General features: G+C 49.0%; 1 protein-coding gene across 2 annotated transcripts in view; it reads right to left on the bottom strand.

Annotated features, from left to right (window-relative positions):
• The window catches only part of STK33 (serine/threonine kinase 33), a 155,625-nt gene that overhangs the window by 36,534 nt on the left and 96,004 nt on the right, over nt 1-23,087 (bottom strand). For both annotated transcript variants that reach the window (XM_047752574.1, XM_047752575.1), the window contains 5 exons: nt 21,771-21,859; nt 19,917-20,001; nt 9,048-9,123; nt 4,913-5,025; nt 4,426-4,511 (listed from right to left, as the gene is read on the bottom strand). In XM_047752574.1, the coding sequence (XP_047608530.1) occupies nt 4,426-4,511; nt 4,913-5,025; nt 9,048-9,123; nt 19,917-20,001; nt 21,771-21,859 (449 nt within the window). The remainder of the gene's footprint in view (nt 1-4,425; nt 4,512-4,912; nt 5,026-9,047; nt 9,124-19,916; nt 20,002-21,770; nt 21,860-23,087) is intronic.

The following is a 23,087-nucleotide window of genomic DNA, read 5'->3' as shown; positions in this document are numbered from 1 at the left end:
AATGCTTGTTTGAACTATTAGGTATAAATCAATTCCCTTATATTGAGCAAATCCCCAAGGTTCCTGGGTCATGAGCTTCTTTTTAACATAATTCTTATAAAAACCTTCATTAAACAGGGCCTCATAAGTATATTTACATACATAAGATAATTCAGAATTTAAGAGTAACTAAAAACAGTAAAATAAAGGTAAGAGGAGTTCCCGTCATGGCTCAGTGGTTAGCGAACCTGACTAGCACCCATGAGGTTGCAGGTTCGATCCCTGGCCTCGCTCAGTGGGTTAACGATCCGGCAATGCCGTGAGCTGTGGTGTAGGTCACAGAGGCAGCTTGGATCCTACGTTGCTGTGGCTGTGGTGTAGGCCAGCAGCTGTAGTTCCAATTGGACCCCTAGTCTGGGAACCTCCACGTGCCACGGTGGGGCCCTAAAAGACAAAAAAAAAAAAAAATTACAAATAAAGGTAAGAGTCTTCATATATTTAAGATAAAAACATACAGTATGAAAAAAACCCCAATGGTTCGTTAGGCACCAGAAAATTTCATTCTCTTGCACACAGCGCACATGGCAATGCTGAAGTCAAATGCTGCTGACTGAACCTGAGGGGTGGTGTGTGAATGAGTGAACAAGGGCCTTGTTCACACACGGGGCACAGGGTCTGGAGTCAGGTCCCGCCCTGTGTCACAAGGGCCTTGGCAAGTGTGACCACATGGCAAATACACTGTGACTCGTGGTAACGTCCTCAGAGGGACAGGCTCTGTTTTACCCTCCTTGTGCCCATCACACCTGACGGATTCAAGTCAGAAGACACGCATTAAAATCAACGCAGGCCTTTAAGTGACTGTGTCCCACTTCAAATACACCGCCTGCAAGGCGCTCAGGACGCACCGTAGCAGTAGCTTCCTTCTTCTCCAGGAGGAAACAGCTGCTCTCCACTCTCTACGGCAGGAAGTTAAAGCTCTTTAGCTTAGGACTCAAGACCCCCCAGCATTTTCTTCACTTTCAAAAAGACTCATTTCCCACTTATTTCCTTCAGGCATCCTCTCTGCCCATCAAACCGAACCTCCTGATTTCCCACTTGCGTGCCTCCGTACCTCTCTGGTCGTGTGCAAATTTCCTGCGTCATTTATCACCTTCTTCTCGCGCTGTACCGTAGGCACGGCTGGTTTCCCTGACTGGGTTTCAAGTTCCCCACGGCAGAGACCAGGTCCTACCTGGCTTTCACTGTGTTTTACTACCTGGCACAGGCCCGGCGCCTGGCAGGCACCCAAAAGAATCTGCGGAAGGAATGACGGCCTGATACCAACGGCGCGCAGGCCTGGAAACCGCCTTTTGGCAGCCACAGCAGAAACACGCTTCCCTACTTCACTGCAGGGCGGTCGCTGTGGGCAGGCATTGCCACCCCCGGGACGCTCGGCAGCCCCGCAGATGCTTGGCGTCAGGTGTGACCAGGGGCCTGAAGGAAAACCCAAGGGCGCCTGCCAGCCCCTCCCCAGGAGGAACGACCTCCGGGACCACCGGCGGGCCGAGGAGGGCGGAAGAGAAGAGGGAGAGAAAGAGGCGAACGGGCAGCCTCCTGGCGCGGCGGCCTCGCCCCGCTGCTCCTGGTCTCCGGCGTCTGAAATCAGGACGACACTGTCCCTTCAAGACTCCTCCGCTTAAACGTACACGGAGAAACGACGACGGCTGTCTTTTCGGACAGGCGCCGGACTTCAAAACGCCCACTCTACAGGCCGAACCGCAGCACCTTTTCCACCCAGTGAGGCTCCTGGAGAGGAACCGTGCAGAGGGGCAGGTACCGGAGGACAACTCTGGCTGCGACGCTGCAGGCGCCGAGAGAACGGACACGTCCCCTTCGGGTTGTTCAAGCGGCGGGTGTGAGTCCCAGGAAGGGCGCCCTCGTGGCTGAGAAGACGAGGCGTCGTGCCTTCCAGATGCCGGTTCTCTAACCCCCACCCCGACCCAGCTCCTCGGGACCGTCCGACAGAGCACACGCTGCCTGTCCCTCCTCCACCCACGCGGCAACGACGACACGGAGACAAATGCTACAGAGGCTTCTGGAAAAGTCACCAAAGCCAGAAATAGAGTCGTACTAATTCGAAAACAAATAACTAAATGGCCAAACCCGAATGCTGAGCGACGCTGAAACGGGAGAGATTTCTAAGGCACTACCATCTGCCGCGCAGTTTCGTACTTTGCTGCACTAGAGTCTCCTCAGTCCTTTTGCAATGATCTAGCTGCTAACTCATCTGCACAATTACGTTAGGCCAGAAAGACCTTGTGCACAGAACCATTTCAGGGCTCAACACAGGCACAGGCGAGGCCGGGGAACCCAGTTTGAGTGGAGACATTTTTTTCCTTAAAGAAAAAAATATTATTCAAAAGATGATGAGAAATTGCCAGCGGAGAATCAGGGAACATTTGAAAAGAGCGGTGTCCCGCTGAACGTAGGGCCCTCCCTGCTCTGGGCCTTCGGGGTCACCACCAACCTCTCTGTCGGCCGCCTCATGAAAATACTTTCATTCTCACCTCCACCTCTCGGCAGCACCTACCTAGAACCGACGGCTCTTGCTTTCTCTCAAACAGTTCTCCCCTTACCTGCCTTGGCCCCCAGGCTCCCACGTGGCCTCCCTCCCCGTCCGCTCCTCCCTTACCGCCTCCTGCTGGCTCCTGGCTCGACGTCACTGTGCCTAAGGCGGGGGCCGCGGCCGCTCGTCCTTCCTCTGTCTTCTTCCTAACTTCTCTCTCCAGCCCCCTGGCTTTACAGGGCGTCTACACACTCGTGACGCGCAAAGCCCCATCTCCAGCTCACACGCGTCCAGGTCCAGACGCGAACGTTCAGCGATCGAGGCGCTATCCCCACTTGAAAGCCACGGGGGCACCTCAAATTCAGCATGTCTAATAGGGAACTCTTGACTCACGACTCTGCCCCCCGGGAAAAAAGTCCATTTCTCCTGCGGTCGTCCACACCTCCCGACGGAGCACCAGCTGGTTGCAGCACCAGCATCCAACCTGCCGTTAAAGCGGAATCTAGGAATCATCCCTGATGTGCCCCGATGCACGTCCCTCACCTAATCCATCAGCACGTCCTGTCAACTACACCTGAAAATACATCACTTGTCTCTCTCTCCAACTCCACGGCTCCCTCCCAAGCCACCACCTCTCAGTAATACTCCTGCAGTGTATCACGTGCCTCCAGAACCCAACGCACCGCGTCCAGTAGCAGAGGCATCAGGGAGAAGTCCTGCTTAACAATATTCTTAGGTCTCTAGAAACCTCCCATCTCAACTCCCATTTTCCGAGATACCTACAGACGCATTCACTTGCTGAGCCATCTGCGGACTCAGCAATTACGTGTTGAGCACCGCACTCACTAAAGCTCACCTGCCTGTTTTTACAGTGGCTCCGGGATGGCAGAGGTTTGCTAGAGGCAGGCGGTGGAGGGCTGGCCTGGCAGCTCGGAACACCAAGGGCTCGGCCTCCTTGTGCCCTGCCACTCTGCCATGCTGTTTACAAATCCCACCTCACGGGCGACAACGGCCACTCGCACGCCATCCATCGCAGCTGCATTCCAGGCGCCAGGAAAGAGGATGGGTACGGGGACGCCACACCCTCCGCACAAGGACACTCGCACCTAAGCCACCCTGACCGGCATGATAACTAGCAAAGATGGGCGATAACTAGCAGAGAAGACTAGACAGCAGTGTGATCGGCTAAAAGTCAGGATTCTCATCACCAGGGAAGAGAAAGAGCACAGATACTGAGCGCAAGTAGCAGCCTCCCCAGAGTTCCTGTTGTCCTCAGGCAACAGGGTTACAAAGGTCCCGGGTTACAAAGGCCAGTTCGATACAGGGCCTCTGCCTGGGGCACCGGTCTAAGGCAGGAAAAGCAACGTGTAAATGAACCGCTGCTCAGGACTTCAAGCCAGGCAGCAGCCACTGCTAGATGACCTTGGCTTTTCCAAGTCCTGAAGCTTCTTGGCATCTTAAAAGCTGAAAGAGAAGTGGATGGATGGTCCACGGTGCTTGGTTTTTTAAAATTTACACAACTGTATATTCTGTACACATTATTTGTATCTTGCTCTTTGAAATAACACTATCTCGTAAAAGAAGTGGTGGTTCCAGCGCTTGGCTCACTAAGCTCTACGGACCACTTCAGACCCCACGGCTCGATAACGGACGTGTCTCAGCCCCTTCTACTGGACTTGGTGCGAGAGCAGAGCCAACACATGCAAGCAAACAACCGGGGTCGTGACTTCAACAGTCTGAAAATACCCACTTCGGAAATGTCAACACCACTCAATAATGTTTTAAGCTGTCAGAAGCTGAAACCACACGACCGCTGTAAGAAGACCACACATAAACCACAAGGCCAAATGAAAACCAACACGCGATGACGGGGTGCCAACAGAAGTAAGGCTGCAACTTACCGTTAACCACTGGTTATCTAGCAGTTCCTTAGCTGTGATTCTGTGAGCCGGATCTACTTTCATAAGTTGCTTCAAAACGCTTTTAGCTGCAAATAAGGGGAAAATCCTGAAAAATCTTTGTTATCTTCATTCCAATTCATACCAGACATTTCCCAATTTATTTAGGACGATGTCGGGTCTGCCTGGAGGAAAGACGTGGGTTATAAAATAAACGCCATCAGTACAAGTGGCGACTACGAGATAAAGCTCAAGGCCTAAAGTGAGGCCTTGCCGCCCGGTTACCTGGTTTACGTCTCCAGTGAAAATCTTCCAGCTTCACTAAGTAGTTTTCTGCTTTTGCGGAAAGCCTCGGAAGCAGCAATCGCAAATGCCACTCTTTCCACAAGCAAATGCAAGGACGGAAAAGAGATTAAGGGGTCCGAATCCCGGGCCCGCTGTCTCTGAGGACACGACGGCGTCAGTGCAACGACGACGCGTCCCCACTCACCGGCGTCGCTGACGGAATCCCAGACGGCAGCTTCGAAACGCAGCTCCCCCTTTCTTATCAGCTCAAAAAGCTTCTCTTCGGAGCTCGCCACGAAGGGCGGCTCGCCACACAATCTGCAACGCAGGCAACCGGGCCGTTCAGACCGCTTTAGAAAGAGTCAGAAGTAGGGCACCGAAAGGCACGTTTCCACGAGACCTGGGGGGAGGGGGCTCCCCGGGGAAGGGGGGGGCGCAGGGGGGGCAGGGGTCCGGGTGTGGGAACGGGAGCCGAGGCCTTTTCTCGGGGCGAGGCTCTCGTTCACGTGGGCCCCTCCGGATCCGCAGGGGACCCAAGGCTCTGCCTGGTGGGGACACACTACGCTGCAACGGGGTTAAAATCTACACAGGGGTGGGGTTCACGCGCACAGTAACAGTGGAGGCGCCGGAGGAGAAAGACGTCACCGTGAGCCCGGGGTCGGCAGGTCCCGGACACGTGATTCAAGCTGGATTTGCAGAGAGACGCGCCGAGTTATCAGCCAAGGACCGCGGGACGAAACACCACACACGCGTTAGTGGCAGTAAGAAGGACCCCGGGGCCTGAGTCGAAGCTAAACACGCATTAAAATGGCCACGACTTTACAAAAAGCGAAGAAAATATGGAGGAGGAACTGCAGATGATGGCGATTTGACCCTCCGGTCGGGAAGGGTAAGAGGTGAGCACGTGCAAAGGACCCACACTGCAACGCCGAGGGCGGCGACGCACAGCAAACAGGGGCTTATCCGTAAAGGACCCCGCGTCTTTAAAAGCGCTTCCAAGGAACTACCGTGCTGTCCAAAGAGCACCGCAGGCCCATGCTCCCGGGGTCCAGCCTCAGACTATGAAAACATGCTTCAAAGTCGCAACCGCGGGCCACCAGCCATGCTGCCCAGCCCGGCAGCTGCCGGCAACCCTGGAAACGGCCAGTGTCCCCCGTGACACCCGGCAGAAGCGGGGCCCAGACTCGCCCCAGAGGCCGCTCTGCAGGCCTTCCTTCCACGCTCAGGATATCGCTCTACTGTATTCTGGAAGGACGGCACGGCATGGTTCCATCGCGCTTCCCAAGTGCGGGGCTGTGACGCACGCACGTGCAGTGATTCCACGCCTCTTAACAGACGCACGTGGGTTGTTGTTTAGGGATGTTTTTCTTTAAGTTCTTTCTGGACACGTCTAAATTCGGGAAATACAGCCCACGATGGCGAGTCTGATGAGAATGACTCCCCGAGGGGACACACGCTGTTTTCATGCTGGCAGTTTGCCAGACGAGGCTGGACGGCAGAGCTTCTCATTTACCAAAAGGTTCCTGCTGAAAGTGGAGTATTTATCAAATTGTTCTGCAAACTCTCCCTTCACTACTTTCCATTTCTCCAGCTCGTTCTGACCCTTCTCTCTCTGATCTTACCTGCCTCACTATTGTTTAGTTTTAAATGCAATTAAAAAAAAGCCGGAAGAAATGGCCTTACGGCCGATTACCACCTCTTGTAAGGAGCCCAGGCCAGCAGAAGCCCAGCTCATCGAGTCTGTGAACAGCCAGCGATGTGCACACGTACCAGTGTCTGGGCTGCTCCTGACGGCCTAACTGCCACGTGACTGCCGCTCAAGGGCTATGTCTAAACCATGCCACTCTTTTCGGGCCTTTGCGATTTTACTTACACAAAATTTATCTAACGGTGGGTCAGTCAGCAGCATGTGAAATTCTATGACAGCAATTTTCTGCGCATCCAGAAAAGGAAACTCAAGACATGAAAAATGCCTCTCAAAGCCTTCCCATTATTTTCTGTTTCATGGGAATCAGAACAGCAAAAGATGGCGTCCATTAAGAGTATTTATGTTAGTTTCACCTTGAGGAAGTATGCTACCATTGTCCAGTTAAGCAGCGAGGAATCAGGGGTAACTGATACACAAGAAAATGATCCCCCTGGAGAAGGTGACGTGTCTGTGCGCTTGGCGAAGGAAATTACCAGTAAGACCACTGGGCGCCGGCAGATTAATAAACAGGCACTGATTAGCTAAACGAGAATCTACGCGAAAGAAAAAAGACATCATTGTCAGGATACACAGTCATGCTCAGAAGCAGAAAAATTCAAATTGGAGAAAAAAATTTCGGATGTGTAAGACAGAATCATTTTCCTTAATACCAAATTCAAACTAGGAAGGCAGCGGATATGCCGCACGAACGTAGGAATGAGAGATTTACACGCAGCATGCTCCACTCGTGTCGTCCAGAAGGTCTCGAGAGTATAAAACTCTCATTTTAAATAGCTACCTTCCTAACTCAAAGCCAAGGCTCAGAACTGTTATGACCTGATTCTAACAGCACAGAACAGGGATCAAAGCCTTTGCGGCGACATCTGCACTTTCCGCAGTCCAAGCAGGGGCGTGTGCAGACCCTGAGTCGCAGCCGCGGCCACACGCCCCGGTCTCCACGGCCGTGTGTGTCCATTTCACAGAGCTGTGAAATGTAGCCGCCGTGATGTCCAAACTCAGAAACGGTCTGGAAGAGGCAGTGCACAGGGAACTCCGCAAGATGACCGTAAAGCTGATGATGCAGCAACGCGGAAACGTCCCCATTCACCAGGAGGCAGGACGACGACCCCAGCCTCTCAGAACAGCTCTTAGACAAGTCCCTTTAATCCAACTTCACAAACGTATATGAAGCATCGGCTACACGCCCACTATTGTACCAGGTACCAGGTACACAGAGATGAATAATATAAAATCTCTGTCCTTCGTGGAATTTGGAGCAAAAATACCAGATATCATAAAACCATAATCTAGTTTTTCAAAGTGCTATAAGAACACACAAGAGTGACCATTAATTCTGTCAAACTTATACCTGTGCAGACTTTCCTAATGAAACAGTCTTACTTCATTTCTCGTTCAACGTCTCTGTCTTGCGTCTCTGTACTCTGGCTGAAACCCCCTGTGGACTGTGGGGGAAGCATGCACATGATGAGCGCACTAACTCTGCCGGGAGAGCAGGAACGAGGGACCTGGAAGCTGCTGGTGTGTGAGCAGGACGCACCCAGGACAGAGGTCAGGAGCGAGGGAAAGAGAACACCAGGCGGAGAAACCAGATGAGCAAAGGCCCAGAGGCACCAGCTCAGGGTGTGTGAGTCCCGAGGCCTGGAGTGGCCCCCAGCACAGAGAGAGCGCTCGCAGGAACGAACACACACACACACACACACACACCCAAGACAGGAAGGCATGCCGGAGCCAGGCCGTGGAAGGCATGCAGGATGCCGGCCTTCTCCTACCGCAAAGGAGCCCTGTCAGAGGCTGTTAATCAGGACAGCAGTGCAATCGGACTTGTGATTTAAAAAGACAACCCTGACAACTGTGTGAAGGAGGAATCAGAGGCAGGTGGGCACGCGAAGGCCACTGAAGTAATCTAGAAAAGGGATCAGAAGGAGGTGAGCACAAAGACACTGAAATAACCTAGAAAAAGGATCAGAAGGAAAAACGATACAAGAAAACCGAAACAACAGGTGAGGACACTTCGAAGGAAAAAGAGAGGCCGTGGCGTTGCCTGCATTGGGCACGTGGGACAGAAGGGAGAGCGGCGAGCCCGCGTTTCCAGCGGCACTAGGAGGCTTAGGAACCACGGACCAGGCTCCCCGGACCCTGCGCCGCACTGCCGTCTCGTTCCTGCCGGCCCCTCACTTAGGCCCTGTGCACAGGGAGCTCTCGGGCCGGATCCCGCGACTCTCCCGAGAAAACAGGCAGATGCTCTTGGTCTGTGGCGGAGGATCAGGGCGGCGCTGAGGCATTTCCGCCTTTGCCCAAATCATGCAGTGCGTGATCCAGGAAGAGCAAGGCTGAAAGTTAAAAATTTAGTGCACTGAAAAACAGCTGATGATAGCCAACGGGGGAGTTTCCCGGCAGCTCAGCAGGTTGAGGACCTGGTGCTGTCACCGCTGTGGCCCAGGTCACCATGTGCTGTGGGTTTGATCCCTGGCCCAGGAATACCTGACTAACAGGACCGCCTTCAGAATTCTTCCCAGTTGTTTCTCCAGTCGCTTTCTTAAAACTATACTCGTTAGTTTTAACTGCAAAATCTACGGAATCTACTGTGAGGGGCCACGCGCTCACCTTAGTTGTACATTTAGCGGCTACTTACAGAAGGTACATTATGACCCCTATGCTCCAGATGTCACACTGCTGGCTGTAGTCGTGGGCGCTGATAACTTCGGGGGCTGCCAAACAAGCAGAAATAAGACAATTTTAATAATACAGTAAATGACTTTTAAATGCTTAAACACAAAGCACGAAAAATGTGCCGATGTGCTGTAATTTATTCCCCCACAGGGAAAAAGAGAACCAACAGCAGATGTTAAATGAATAATGTACAGGCCGTAGCAACTGACGGTGCTAAATCCTCACTCCCGCCCCTGAGCTTCTGATGCAACAGCGGCCCAGACGGCAGAGCTAACGGTACAACTTTTCATCTCTTTCAAACTGTTGAGAAATGATTTTGCCAAGATCGTGTACTTAGAGGACAACAACATCCCAGCTCTGCCAAAAACGGACTCGAACACATGCCTTAGGCAGGTACAGCTGACAGCAAGCCCCGTAGGTGGAAATCTGGATTTACAGAGAAACTGAGATAAACGGTTATAAATCACTTTGGTCAAGTAACAGTAACAGTAACATCATAGCACTCGGATGACGGTAAGAATGACCCCCCCCCCGCCCCCGTTTTCTAAATGGGACAACTGAGGCAGAGAGGGAGCCGGACAGCGAGGTCCATCCGTCCGGAAGCCAGGCAGCCGCAGGATGGGGACCGGAATCCAGGGGCGCCTCCCGCCAGCTCCGGGCTTCTTACGGACGAGGGGTCCACCAGAGCCCCTTCTTTTGTAATGTAGCACATTTTGTAATGATGAGATGTTTCGAATGACGGCTAGCAGTTGTAAAAAGTCACGTGAGCCACATCGGGAGTGTGTCCTTTATGCCTCTACAGCCAGGGGCCCCCAGGGAGCTCAGCATCTGCCTTACTCGCGGAGTCACCCGCGTTGTTCAAGGGTCCGTGTGTACATCTGAACAGAGATTTAAAACTCAGAGTCCTGTATAGACGCTGTCGTGTGTCCGAACGACAGCAGGAGCCATGAGAGGTGGGCATGCAGATGTCTGCCTCACTGCGCCAGCGGGAAATTACGGTTCAGAAAAGCGTGTTAAGTGACTTACTGAAAAGGACACAATCGCACGGCACCTCCCTGTGAAAGGTGTCTTTTCCTTCAGAAAAGTTTCCGTCCCGCCTCCCAACACACCCATTTTGTTAACGACTAAAAGCAAATGACATTTTGTTTCCTCCACCCGTTATTAAAAGAACTAAAAGGCAACAAAAAGGAGTCAAAGGCAACAGAAGAGTAAGACAAGGCTCCACCGCAGACAATTAACGAACTGGGTGATCTGCCTCCAAAGCCCTGAACTTAACTGATTAACAGCAAGTACTCGTGCTCTCTGGCGCTACTTAAACTTTGAAAATGCTGACTCCTTCCAGCTCCAGTTGCTCTCTGGCCGCGCGGCGGTGGCGAGGGCAGGTTCTGCCATCAGATGCCATCGTCTCCGCACAGCTGCCCCACATGGCAGGGCCAGGAAGCCGGAGCCCTCGCTCTCCGAGCCACCTAAACTATGGGGCATTTCTACTCGCAGTGTTCTCGCGGCCTGCCCAGGGAGGCAGAGGCCAGAAGAGCTGCGCCAAGAAGCCACTTAGGAAATCAGCAGAGCTCCACACACCATCTGCCTTCCCCCGCTCCCTCACTGGTTGTCGGTGTAGACAACTAATAAGCAGGCCTCCAACTCAAGGTGCTGGGCTATATTTTCCCCTTGTAGCTACAGACCAGATGTCTTTTGCCAACTGAAGGATATGAACAGAATCTAAAGCAGCCTCTTCCCAAATAAGACAAAACCATTCAGAACTTTTATGCACGAGGCAGGCAAAAAAACAATGAACTAGGTATAGATCTCGGCAATAAAAATGAATAAACTACTGCTATAACAACATGGATACGTCTCAAAATCACTTACATGAAGCAGAAGAAGACAGACGACACAAAAGAAAATGCACCTATGATTCGGTTTCTATCAAGTTCTAGACAAGCCACACTAAGTCAAGTTGTGGATTCGCCACGGGCTGGCAAGCGTCGGTGGCTACTGGGGTCTGGGAGAGGGACACAGAGGAAATTTCTGCGGTGACAGAAACATCCTCTACCTTCACTGGGGTGGTAAGGATACAAGTCTGCGCATCTGTCAAAACCCAATGAACTTTACACTCAAAACCTATGCATTTTCTTGTATGTAAATTGTATTTCAATAAAGTATATTTTTCAAGAAATCTACTAAAAGTACATTAAGAATCTATCAAGGCCCTATCTTAGCGACTTTAACAGCTTTCTAGAAATCAACCCAAGAAGCAAGCAAAATTAAATGAGCAGCGTGGACCGGGTGGCCACGCTGCAGGAAGAGGAAGAGCCTGAGCTCATCACCTACCACGGACACACCAGGATCGCAACCCTCACAGAACACGTGTCTGCAAGAACGACCCGAAGACTAGCAGAGAAGACGGCGCAGTTGGAGACCCCAAGCAGGGACCACGAGAAGGTGGGTGGCAGGGGCGAGACGAAGCACAGCTAGAGCCCACGGCCCCAGGTCGGCAAACCACAAAGTAGGGAGGGGTCCTCCCTGAGTAGGGAGGGGTCGTGACCCCACATCCAGCAACCCCGCCTGGGGGTCCTGCACCGGGAAGGCAAGCCCGAAGAGTGTCCGGCCAAGCTTACGTTCAGGAGAGCTGCACGGCTGTGGGAAACAAGAGACGCCACTCTTCCAGGGGGCACACAGAATCTCGCGCACTCGGAATCCCAGCTCAGAGGCTGTAGTTTGAAGGGAGCCTGATTAGACCCACTTGCTGGTCTTGGAGAACCTCCCAGAGAGGCGGGCGGGAACTGGGACTCCCCCAGGGGACTGGCAGCAGCCTTCTGGGGAGTTCATCCTAACACGTGGACACTGGTACGGGCAGCACCATCCTGCTTGCACCACCAGCCCCACGCCCCCCAGAAGACAGGTGCTGAGACCTGGCCTGCCCACCAGCAGACCAGCACCAGCACCAAGCCTCCAGTGCCACACAGACAGCCATGTTGGAACACAGCCTTGCCCACCAGCAGGCCAGCAACGACCCCACGCTTACATGAAGACAACCACCTTCTAGCAGGCCCAGAGCCACTGTACATGGCACAGCCTCACAGCCAACAGGGCTGCGGGAGGGCCCCATGCCACCCACCAGGGTGCCCACTGGAGTTGGCCCCAGCACAGCTGAAGGGGGCATGCAGCACATGCAGGAGTCACTCCTAGAGCATACAGCTCCAGGGACCAGAGGGAAGCGTGCTGCTGGGCCCTCAGGACACTTCCCATATAAGCCTGCTTCGCCCAGATCAAAAAATGTAACCAACATACCTAATATAATACATAGAGGCACAGACAACTGGGCAAAAGGAAAGGAAAAAAAAACTGTAAAAAGCACAAACACATGAAGTCTAAAAAATATACTACTAAACAATCAATGTGTCCCTGAAGAAGTCAAAGAGAAATTATAAAAACCTAAAGAGAAATAAAAATGGGACTACGAAAATCCAAATCCATGGGCCACAGCAAAAGCAGTTCTAAGCGGGAGGTGCACAGAGACACAAGTCTTACCTCAGGAAACAAGAAAAACCTCAAATAAACACTCTAACCTTACAAAGGAACTAGAAAAGGAACAAAACTCAAAGGTGGTAGATAATAAAGATCAAATGAGAAATAAAATAGACCAAAAAGATACACAAAAGATCAATGAAACCAAGAGCTAGTTCTTTGAAAAGATAAACAAAATTGACAAACTTTTAACCAGGAAAAAAGGAGACACAGATAAATAAAATCAGAATGATAGATAAGGTACAGCCAACAATACAGAAATACAAAGGAGCATAAGAGACTACTACGAACAATTATTCGCCAATAAAATGGACTACTTAGGGAGCTCCCGTTGTGGCGCAGTGGAAAGGAATCCAACTAGTATCCATGAGAATGCAGGTTTGATCCCTAGCCTCGTTCAGTGGGTCAGGGATCCGGCATTGCTGTGAGCTGTGGCAGAGGTTGCAGACATGGCTCGGATCCCACATTGCTGTGGCTGTGGTGTAAGCTGGCAGCTGCAGCTTCAATTTGACCCCTAGTCTGGGAACTTCCATATGCCACGGATGCAGCACCACCCCCCCGCAAAAGGCTACCTAGAAGAAGACATGGATAAATGGGTAAATTTCTAGAAACTTACAATCTCCGAAGCCTAATTCAAGAAGAAAGGAGAAAATATGAGCGAACTGGTTGCCAGTAATAAAACTGTATCAGTAATTTAAAAACTCCCAACAAACAAAAGTCCAGGACCAGGTGGCTTCACAGGTGAATTTTATAAAACATTTTTAAAGAAGAGTTAACACCTATCCTTATCAAAGTATTCCAAAAAGTTGAAGAGGAAGGAATACTTCCAAACTCATTCTCAAGGCCAGTACCACCACTGATATCAAAACCAGATAAAGATACCACAAAAAAAGAAAATTACAGGGAGTTCCCATCGTGGTTCAGTGGTTAACGAATCCAACTTGGAACCAGAGATTGCGGGTTCAATCCCTGGCCTTGCTCAGTGGGTTAAGGATCCAGCGTTGCCATGAGCTATGGTGTAGGCTGCAGATGTGGTTTGGATCCCACATTGCTGTGGCTCTGGCGTAGGCCTGTGGCTACAGCTCCGATTAGACCCCTAGCCTGGGAACCTCCATATGCTGAGGGAGCGGCCCCAGAAAAGGCAAAAAGACAAAAAAAAAAAAGAAAATTACAGACCAATCTCACTGATAAACATACATGCAAAAAACTTTAACAAAATATTAGAAAACCAAATTTGACTATACATTAAAATAATCATATACCATAATTAAGTGGGATTTAGTTCAGAAACTTAAGGTGGTTCAATATCTTCAAATCAATCTTGTGATACACCACATTAACTAAAGGACAAAAATCATACAATCATTTCAATAGAGGCCAAAAAAAAAAAAAAAGCTTTTCCATTTATGATTAAAAACTCTCCAGAAAGTGCGTATAGCGAGAACACTCCTCGACCTAATAAAGGCCATAATGACAAACCCACAGCCAACATCATCCTCAATGGGGAAAGGCTGAAAGCATATCCTCTAAGAGTAGGAACAAGTCAAGGATGCCCACTCTTGTCACTTTTATTTAAATAGCATTAGAAGCCCTAGATACACCAATCAGACAAGAAAAAGAAAGAAAAGGAATCCAAACTGGAAAGGAAGAAGCAAAGCTCTCACTGTTGACAGATGATATGACATTATATATGGAAAATCCTGAAGATGCCACCAAAGAACTGTTGAAGTAAATTAATTCAGTAAAGTTGCAGGATATGGAATTAGTATAGATACCTATTCCATTTCTATCTACCAACCACTAACTATCAGAAAGAGAAATTAAGAAAACAATCCTATAGACAAATGCATCCAACAGAATAAAATACCTAGGAATAAATCTAATCAAGGAAGTAAAAGACTGTGCTCAGAAAACTGAAAGGCAATGATAAAAGAAACTGAAGAACATGCAAACGGAGGGAAAGATATACCATGCTCATGGACTGGAAGAATTAATACTGTTAAGATGATCATACTACCCAAGGCAATTTAGAGATTCGGTGTAATCCCTATCCAAATACCAACGGCATTTTTCATAGACTAGAACAAATGCTTTGAAAAGTTGTATAGAAATATAAAAGACCCTGAATAGCCAAAGCAATCTCCAGAAAGAACAGCTGGAAGTATCACACTCCTCAATTTCAGAGTATACACAAAATGACAGTCATCAAACCAGTATGATATTGGCACAAAAACAGACATACAGCTCAATGGAACAGAATAGAGTCCAGAAATGAATTCACACTTACAGGATCAATGAATGCATGAAAAGGAGGCAAGAATATACAATGGAAAAACAACAGCTTCTTCAATAAATGCTGCTGGGTAAACTGGACAGCTACATGCAAAATGATCAAAATGGACTACTTTCTCACACCCTGCACAATTTAAATAATCTAAAAACGGAATGAAGACTTAATTGGAAGATCTGAAACCAAAACCCCCAGAGGAGTATACAGAGAGAGTATACTCTTTGACACATGTTTCAGCAGTGTTGTTTGGATATGTCTTCTCAAGCAGGGGAAGCAAAAACAAAAATAAACAAATGGGACTACAACAAATGAACAAGTTAGGAAGGAAACTACCAATAAAATGAAAATACCACCTACCAAATGGGAAAATACACCTGCAAATATAAATCTGAGAATAGTTAATGTTCAAAATATACAAAAAACTCATATAACTCAATACCAAAAAAAATCAAACAACCCAATTTAAAAATGGGCAGAGGGCCTGAACAAACATTTTTCCAAAGATGACATAGATGGCCAAGAGGCAGGCGAAAAGATGCTCAACATCACTAACCGTCAGGGACGTGCAAATCAAAGCCACAATGAGACACCGCCTCCCATCTGTCAGAATGGCTGTCACCAAAAGACAGCAAAGTGTAGGTGCTGGTGAGGATGCAGAAGAAAGAGACCCCTCGTGCACTGCTGGTGGGAATGTACACTGGTGCAGCCACTATAGAAAATGGTATAAAGGGTCTTCAAAAAGTTAAAACTAAAACTGCTATACTATCCAGGAATCCCATTTCTGAGTATTTTTCTGGGAAAAAAAGTACAAATTTGAAGAGATGTCAGCACTGCTACGTTCCCTGCAATATTATTTACAGTATCCAAGATACGGAAGCAGCCTAAGTGCCCACTGGTAGATGAATGGATAAAGAAGACGTGATTTACGTATACAATGGAATATTATTTAGCCATAAAAAATGAAATCCTGCCATTTGCAACAACATGGATGGTTCTTGAAGGTATATGTCAAGTGAAATAAGCCAGAGAAAGAAAAATCTGTATGACATTACTTGTATGTGGAATCTAAAAAGCCAAACAAACAGTATAAAACAAAATGGACACAGGTTCATGGAGCAAGAGAACAAACAGGTGGTTGCCAGGGGTTTGGGGAATGAAATATGTGAAGAGGATTGAGAGGTACCAGCCTCCAGTTCTGAATAGGTAAAGCACAGGGATGCGGCATAAGACATTCGGTCAATAACACTTTAATAACTCTGTCTGCGACGGATGGTGACCGGACTTAGCGTGGTGATCACTCCAGGCTGCACGCACACGCCGAGTCAGCACGTAGGACACCTGAAGCTAACGCGACACTGCGTGCCCACTGTATTCAACAACATCAACAGCATGAAAATTCTAAATCACAGAGGCCTCATGTTTGACTTTTATAAACATACACAGACAAAAGTTTTCATGCTCAACAAACCAGGAATACACAGTCGTCCCTGGGTTTCTGCAGTAGATTGGTTCCAGGACACAAATCCTACCCCCCAAGCCCCACACTCATCAGATACCAAAATCTGTGGATGCTTAAGTCCCTTATATACATTGGCTTAGTATCTGCATATAACCTACACACAACTTTCCACATATTCTACTTATTTTTTTTTCCTTTTTAGGGCCGCACCCATGGCATAAGGAAGTTCCCAGGCTAAGGGTTTAATCGGAGCTGCAGCTGCCCCACAGCCAAAGCCACGCGGGATCTGAGCCACGTCTGCAACCTACACCACAGCTCACAGCAACACTGGATCATTAACCCACTGAGCGAGGCCAGGGACCGAACCTGCATCCTCATGGATACTAGTCGGGTTCTTAACCTGCTGGGCCGCAACAGAAACCCCCTCCCATAAACTTTAAATCATCTCTAGGTTACTTATAACCCCTAGGACAACGTAAGTGTTATGTAAATAGTTGCTACTGTGCGGCAAATTCAAGTTCTGCTTTTTAGAACTTTGTGGAATTTTTTGTTCTAGAATATTTTAGATCGGTGATTAGTTGACTCTTCAGATGTAGAACTCATAGATACAGAAGGCTGTACATGCTTTCTAAATATCCAACGTAACATTTGCAAAGGCTAATAATGTGTTCCATCACAGCGAAAATTCCATAAAGTTGAAAACCTATAAGTCCCAAAATCACTAGCATAATGAAGAAACTCAGATGGAAACCAAAAGGGCAGACGCATGAACAAACAAGCACACGAGCATCAGACACATTTCAACTACCTGTTAAATTCCAGAGACACTCCCAAATAATTCATGGATTAAAGAAGACAAAAAGAAAAAATCACAGGCTATTGAGAAATGACTAACAACTGGCGCCAAAGAAATGGCCACAGAAACAGTCCAAGGAGAACACACAGCCTTAAGGGGACTCACTAGAAAACGGGAAGATGAGAATAAAGTAGCATTTAACTCCAGTTTAAAAACACACCAAGAGAAAGTGGAGGAAGGAATGCCCAAAATAAAAGCAGAAATCAATGACAAAGCAAATCAAGCAGCACTAGGCTTGAGCCGACGCTCGCAAAGCCCAATGCATTTTCTCAACCACCAAAAATGTGATCAGGAAAAAATGATTCGGTAAAACCACTAAGACTGAGTGTGACACGGAGGGACTGTGCTAAGGAGCTGACGTGTGTTCCCATTGAGCCTCACGCCAGCCTGGTAAGAAGGGGCGTCCTCCTCGCCCCTCCCCGCCCTATTTTTCTCGCTTAGCTCTTCCCCCGTGAACACTAACCTGCTTCATGTTTGCGCCAACGTGACATGTTCACGTTTTGTTTCGTGCTATATTCCCGACACCTAGGCTGGTGTCCGACACGAGCAGACCCTCTGAATTGTTTGGATAAAGGGTGACATGACCTCTGTGTCACAGAGGAGAAGCTGATTCCCCCGGTTAATCAGAAAGCACGGGGCCGAGCGGGAGCCCCGCGGGAGCCAGGCAACGTCGGGGCCCACACTGCTCGCATTACAGTACACTGCCTTCTTAGTAGCTATTAGGAATTAAAGGGGCATAGAACCACAGACCTGAGAATTAGAAGTGACTATAACGTGCATCTTTATACCAATAAAAAACTCTAGAAAAACATAAATTATCAAAATGACGCAAAAAGATGGGAAAAAGTTGAACAACCTAATATAAACTGAAGGCATAATAGAAACTTTATCCTCCAAAGGGTATCAAGACCAAAACATTCTAAGAGGAAATTTAATCACACGAGTAATGAATAGGTAATTTCTATTACTTAAATGGTTCATGAGCATGTACAAAGTGAAAATATTTTATTTTAAAAATGAGGAAGCATAGCCCTGACATGGAAAGAACAAGGGCAGCACAAAAGAAATCAAGCTGCGCTCAAAGTTTCTGGAAAAATTGGTAACAAATTGAATATAGCAGTATCTCAAACCACGTGGGAGTCAACCCAACAGCACAAGGATGGGTCAACATCTTTTTCTTTTCTGCTTTTGAGGGCCGCACCCGCAGCACATGGAGGTTCCCAGGCTAGGGGTCAAATCGGAGCTGCAGCCGCCAGCCGACACCCCAGCCACAGCCACGCGGGATCCGAGCCGCCTCTGCGACCCGCACCACAGCTCACGGCAACACCGGATCCTTCACCCACTGAGCAAGGCCAGGGACCGAACCCGCCACCTCATGGCTCCCAGTCGGATTGTCTCCGCTGCACCACAGTGAGAACTCCTCGTTCAGCACTTTTAACGCCCAGTGACGTAATTATTTCATAAATAAATGTAAAGAGAAAAAATATTTGATCATCTCAGTAGGCGCAGATTCGAGCAGACATTTCCCCAGAGGGGATCTAGGCATGACGAACACGCACAGGAAAAGACACTCGCGCCACGGGCCACGCGGGCCACGCGGACTAAGGATCGCGTGGAGATCCCACCCCGCCCCCAGCAGGACGGTTACAACAACGAGACACGACATCGAGTGTCAGCGAGGATGCCAAGAAGCTGGAGCCTCCGGTGTCGCTGGCGGGCAGGTAACTGCATGGCCCCTCGGCGAAACGGCCTGGCTGTTGCTTCAAAACTCTTGACACAACAGACTGTGGCCCAGCAGTTTTACTTCCAGGGAGCCAGCCGAGGAAAGCGCAGCCGGTGTCCCGAGCACCACGTGCATGGCCACGGCGGCGGAACGCAGAACAGCCCAAGCTGGCAGCGCGCCGCAGGCAGGCTCGGCGGCCGAGGACGGGTCCGGCCATGGGCGGCACGGCCACGCGACGGCCAGACGGCCAGCTGCTCGACAGCCAAAGGGACAGACCGCAGGCTGCGCCTCAGCAGGGACGGACCTCACACGCAACATGCTCGGCGAAGGAGCCGGCGACGAAGGAGCCTGCGTGTGCACATGCCGTCCCACCAATACGGAATGTCCAGAAACAGCTCGTCCCCTGGGGCTGGGGTGGGAATGGGACTGGGCGCAAAGGGGCGCGAGGCAGCTCGGGGGGTAGAATTTTTCTCAAACGGGATTGTGGTGATGACGGCTGCACGACTCTGTGAGCGTATGAAAAACCACTGAATGGGACGCTTTTTACGGCGCTTAAGTTGTACTTCAGGAGCGTGGCTAAACATCACGTTTAGAAAAATGGGAAACGGTTCACAAATGCATTTAGTCGGTACTCTGAAAAACTAGTTGACGGCAATGAAATTGGATTAAAAACTGGAAAGAAGCATAACACTCTCACGATTTTAGCTTGAATTAGCAAAACAAGAATTAAATTTGGGCGTGTGATTACCTAAGAGATATAAGCAGCCTTAAGACGAGCCCAGAAAACCCCTGACAGCTATCACCTTTGAAGACTCAGAACAATGGAGAATCTGCCAAAACAACTAAAAGTATTTGACCTACGAAAAGAAAAGGTGGCTTGATCAAGGCATTGAGTCATAATGCGAAATCCAGCGGCTCGGGTTTTAATCCACCGTCGTCATCCCACTTTTCCTGCCACTTTAACCGCCAACGTACCCATGTAGATCGGCGTGCCACACGGGGTCTGCAGCATGGCTTCGCTCCTTCCCTGCTTCCTCACCGCCAAGCCAAAATCTGTCACCTGCAGGAAGAAACCCACACAGCGTCACCCGTCTCCCAGGCCCAGAATTCCCGTCTTCTGCACGTAGCACCCTCACCACACGCGGTTGCACTGGGTTCAGGGCCTCCGAGGACGGAAGGGCTCTCCCTGTGCCACTGATTCGGACGGTGCTCCCCCATCGAGCCCGCCCTCCTCGTGCCGCAGAAACTTGGTAAAGAGAAGCCTGGTTTCTCAAATCTTGTTCATGCCGACTAATGCAAATTCACAAGTTCAACCCAGGAAGTTGTATCTTGCAAGAAGGCATTGACTTTGGTTTCAAACAAAGACGTTCTTTCGTTGTAAGACACATTCCGGCTTTGGTAAGTTGACCGTCTGTCTGCGTTTCTGATGCTCCTGCTATGTCCCAGTCTCAAGCGCTGTCATTGATGCAAATTGTTATTCTCGTCAGCACTCATGGAAGCGCCCCCTTTACAAGTCTTTGTAAACAATTCTCTCTAATAAATGCTACCTTTATTATTACTTCCTTTGTATTTCTAGAGTTTCCTAATTAAAACAATGACTATACTATTAGAAACTATGAGAAGCAAATTAACGGGAGAAAAACCCCCACAATGTAACTACAAACACACGGGAGGCAACTGCGGTCTTTTTGTTCAGTTCTAAATCTTGGTCATTAAACATTTGGTTATTAAATTGTCAGTATATGCTCTTAGTCTCGTCTCCCGAGTTGAAACCGCCTGGGGCCGAAAGCAGAAAAACAGGTGCATTTACTGGTCACACAACCAAAGACAGGCTCTTGGGCCACAGACACCGAATGCAAAGCTTCCAGTGCCCTTTGGAGCGAGAGAAGGTTCCAGTCCACCTGTGACACCACGGTGCCTCCACGGAGAGGAGCAGACCTCTCCGGGAGCCTCCCAGTGATCCTGCGCGGAGCGCGGAGACACTTTTCTCTCCGCACAGAGGGTCCCTGCAGACGTCAAACTGCAAAAGCTCTGGAGGGCACGTTTCCGTCCGGCAGCAAACACTAGGTGGGCACGTGCTACGCTGCGGGCACCACGCCAGGCACCAGCCGCCAATAAGTCAGACAGAACTCCTGCCCTCGGAGAGTCTAGAGTGGAGGTATTTAAGAACATTTACTTGAGGAAAAGAGCCATGCGGATAAACCTGTTTATGTGCTAACTGGCACAGAGTGAGTTATTCGCGGAAAACATTTTAGTCCTAAATTAGCACATTCGTGCATTTTGAAAGCAGCCACTATTAAAGTGCTAAGCAATAAATAATGTGTCCTATCATTTATTCGACATTAAGGAACACTTAATTTGAATAAAACCTTCGAGAATAAATACTTGGCATATTAATTGTGCTTAGGACATAAATATTAATACCCAGGAAGTGTTTCAATGAGAAATACACATTTTAGCATTAATTTAGCAACAAAGGCACAGCCAAGGTACATTTTTCTCTAAATTCCTAACACATTTACATCAAATTACCAGGCATCATTTTGAAATTAATTAGAATTCAGAGCATCTGTTTGTTTCCTATTAACTAATGATTTAGAGCTATCCAAATGCACATGTATTTTTAAAAATTCAGTAGCACCACTTCACCTGTAAAATTATTCTTGTCAGCTCTAAACTCTTTTGTGAAATTTTAATTTTTTTTTGAGCACAGCCACTTCTTTTTGGCTATTTAAAGGCTCCCAAAATGTATCTAAAAAGAGGATGTGCTTTGCGGCTTTGCTACCACACTGTTTGCAGGCAGATATTCACCCGCCCCCGAAGTCTTACCTTTATGTTTACGTTCATTTCGTTGTTAGCGTCAATAAAGCTGCTCTTCACCATGACATTTTCTAGTTTGAGGTCTCTATGCACTATATCTACCGAGAAAACAAACAACAGACCAAGTGAGATGACAACACACAGTCAGTCGGAGGGGACACGGAGAGAATGAAGAAATGTCTCTGACCGGCCAACGTCCACCGCTGCCAAATGTGCGGGCGGTCTTATTCCACCCCTTCGGTTCCAATTCCTTCTCTCTGTACGGCCGGCCTTCAGGAGCCACGTTCCCGGCCTCTCCCACCTCTCCCCACCCCCGCTGCTCCAAGGGGCTGCTCCCCGGAGGCCTGGCCGGCGAGGGTGAGGGCGGACCAGAAGCATTTCCAGGAGGAAGGGTCCCTGTCCTCACGTCTTCAAACAGAGGATTCCCGCTTTACGTCCGTGCACATGCAATTGCCACGCCAAACACCTGACACACTCAGCGTGGCTACCACCTCATCAGCACCACCTCCCTGCTCCTTACACACTAACGTCAAAAACAAAGACCCTGAGACACAAAGGCTCCCACCGAACGGGTCAGGGTTCGAGCGGGATTTTTATGTACATGCAGATATGTTCGGGTGTCAAATATCTCCTTTGAAAAGAACGGATTCAGTTCGTATCCGCAGCAGTCATCTCCCTAAACTTAAGCAGTTATAGGCATGATTCCTGGAAAAGCGAAGCTGAATGAGCCTTGGACTGGCAACGACACCGAACCGTTTACAGTTTCCCCGGCACAGTTCCAGCCTCTGTTTTTGGAATTCTTATTGTTTCTGCTGCTCTGCTTCTCTCTCCTTACATAAATGCCACACTCTTTTATTTTGCCAATACACTGCTATTTTTTTTCTTCCCTCCGGCACGGTGAGCCCGTTCCACATACACGTACACGCTCTTTTTTCTCACATGGCCAGGCTCCATCACAAGAGACCAGCCGGAGTTCCCAGTGCTGCACACAGGGTCTCCACACACTTTCAACTAGCGTGTCTTTATCTGTCCTGGTCTCCGGCAGGGCCAGTCGGCTGCCTCCGCTGTTCTTTCTCATTGTTTTCTCTACTCGTCTCGTCCATTTCGAAATAATTAGATAATTATATCGAGTTCTGTGGAAAATCCTGCTACGATTTTGCTTGGAATTCTACTGAATTTATAGTTTAATGTGGGAGAAAGGACATTAGCATGATATTAAGGTTTTGGGTTCCTGCCCTTGCAAAAACCGTTGCCCTTTGTCTGGAAAGTCCTCCCTTTTTTGTCTGAGTTTGCATTCCTTGGTCTGAGTCGGGCTTTCTCTGTGAA

Source organism: Phacochoerus africanus, chromosome 11 (assembly GCF_016906955.1).
Source record: "Phacochoerus africanus isolate WHEZ1 chromosome 11, ROS_Pafr_v1, whole genome shotgun sequence".
Classification (NCBI taxonomy): Eukaryota; Metazoa; Chordata; class Mammalia; order Artiodactyla; family Suidae; genus Phacochoerus; species Phacochoerus africanus.
The sequence above is the reverse complement of the archived record's forward strand: the minus strand, read 5'-3'. Positions and strand labels throughout refer to the sequence as shown.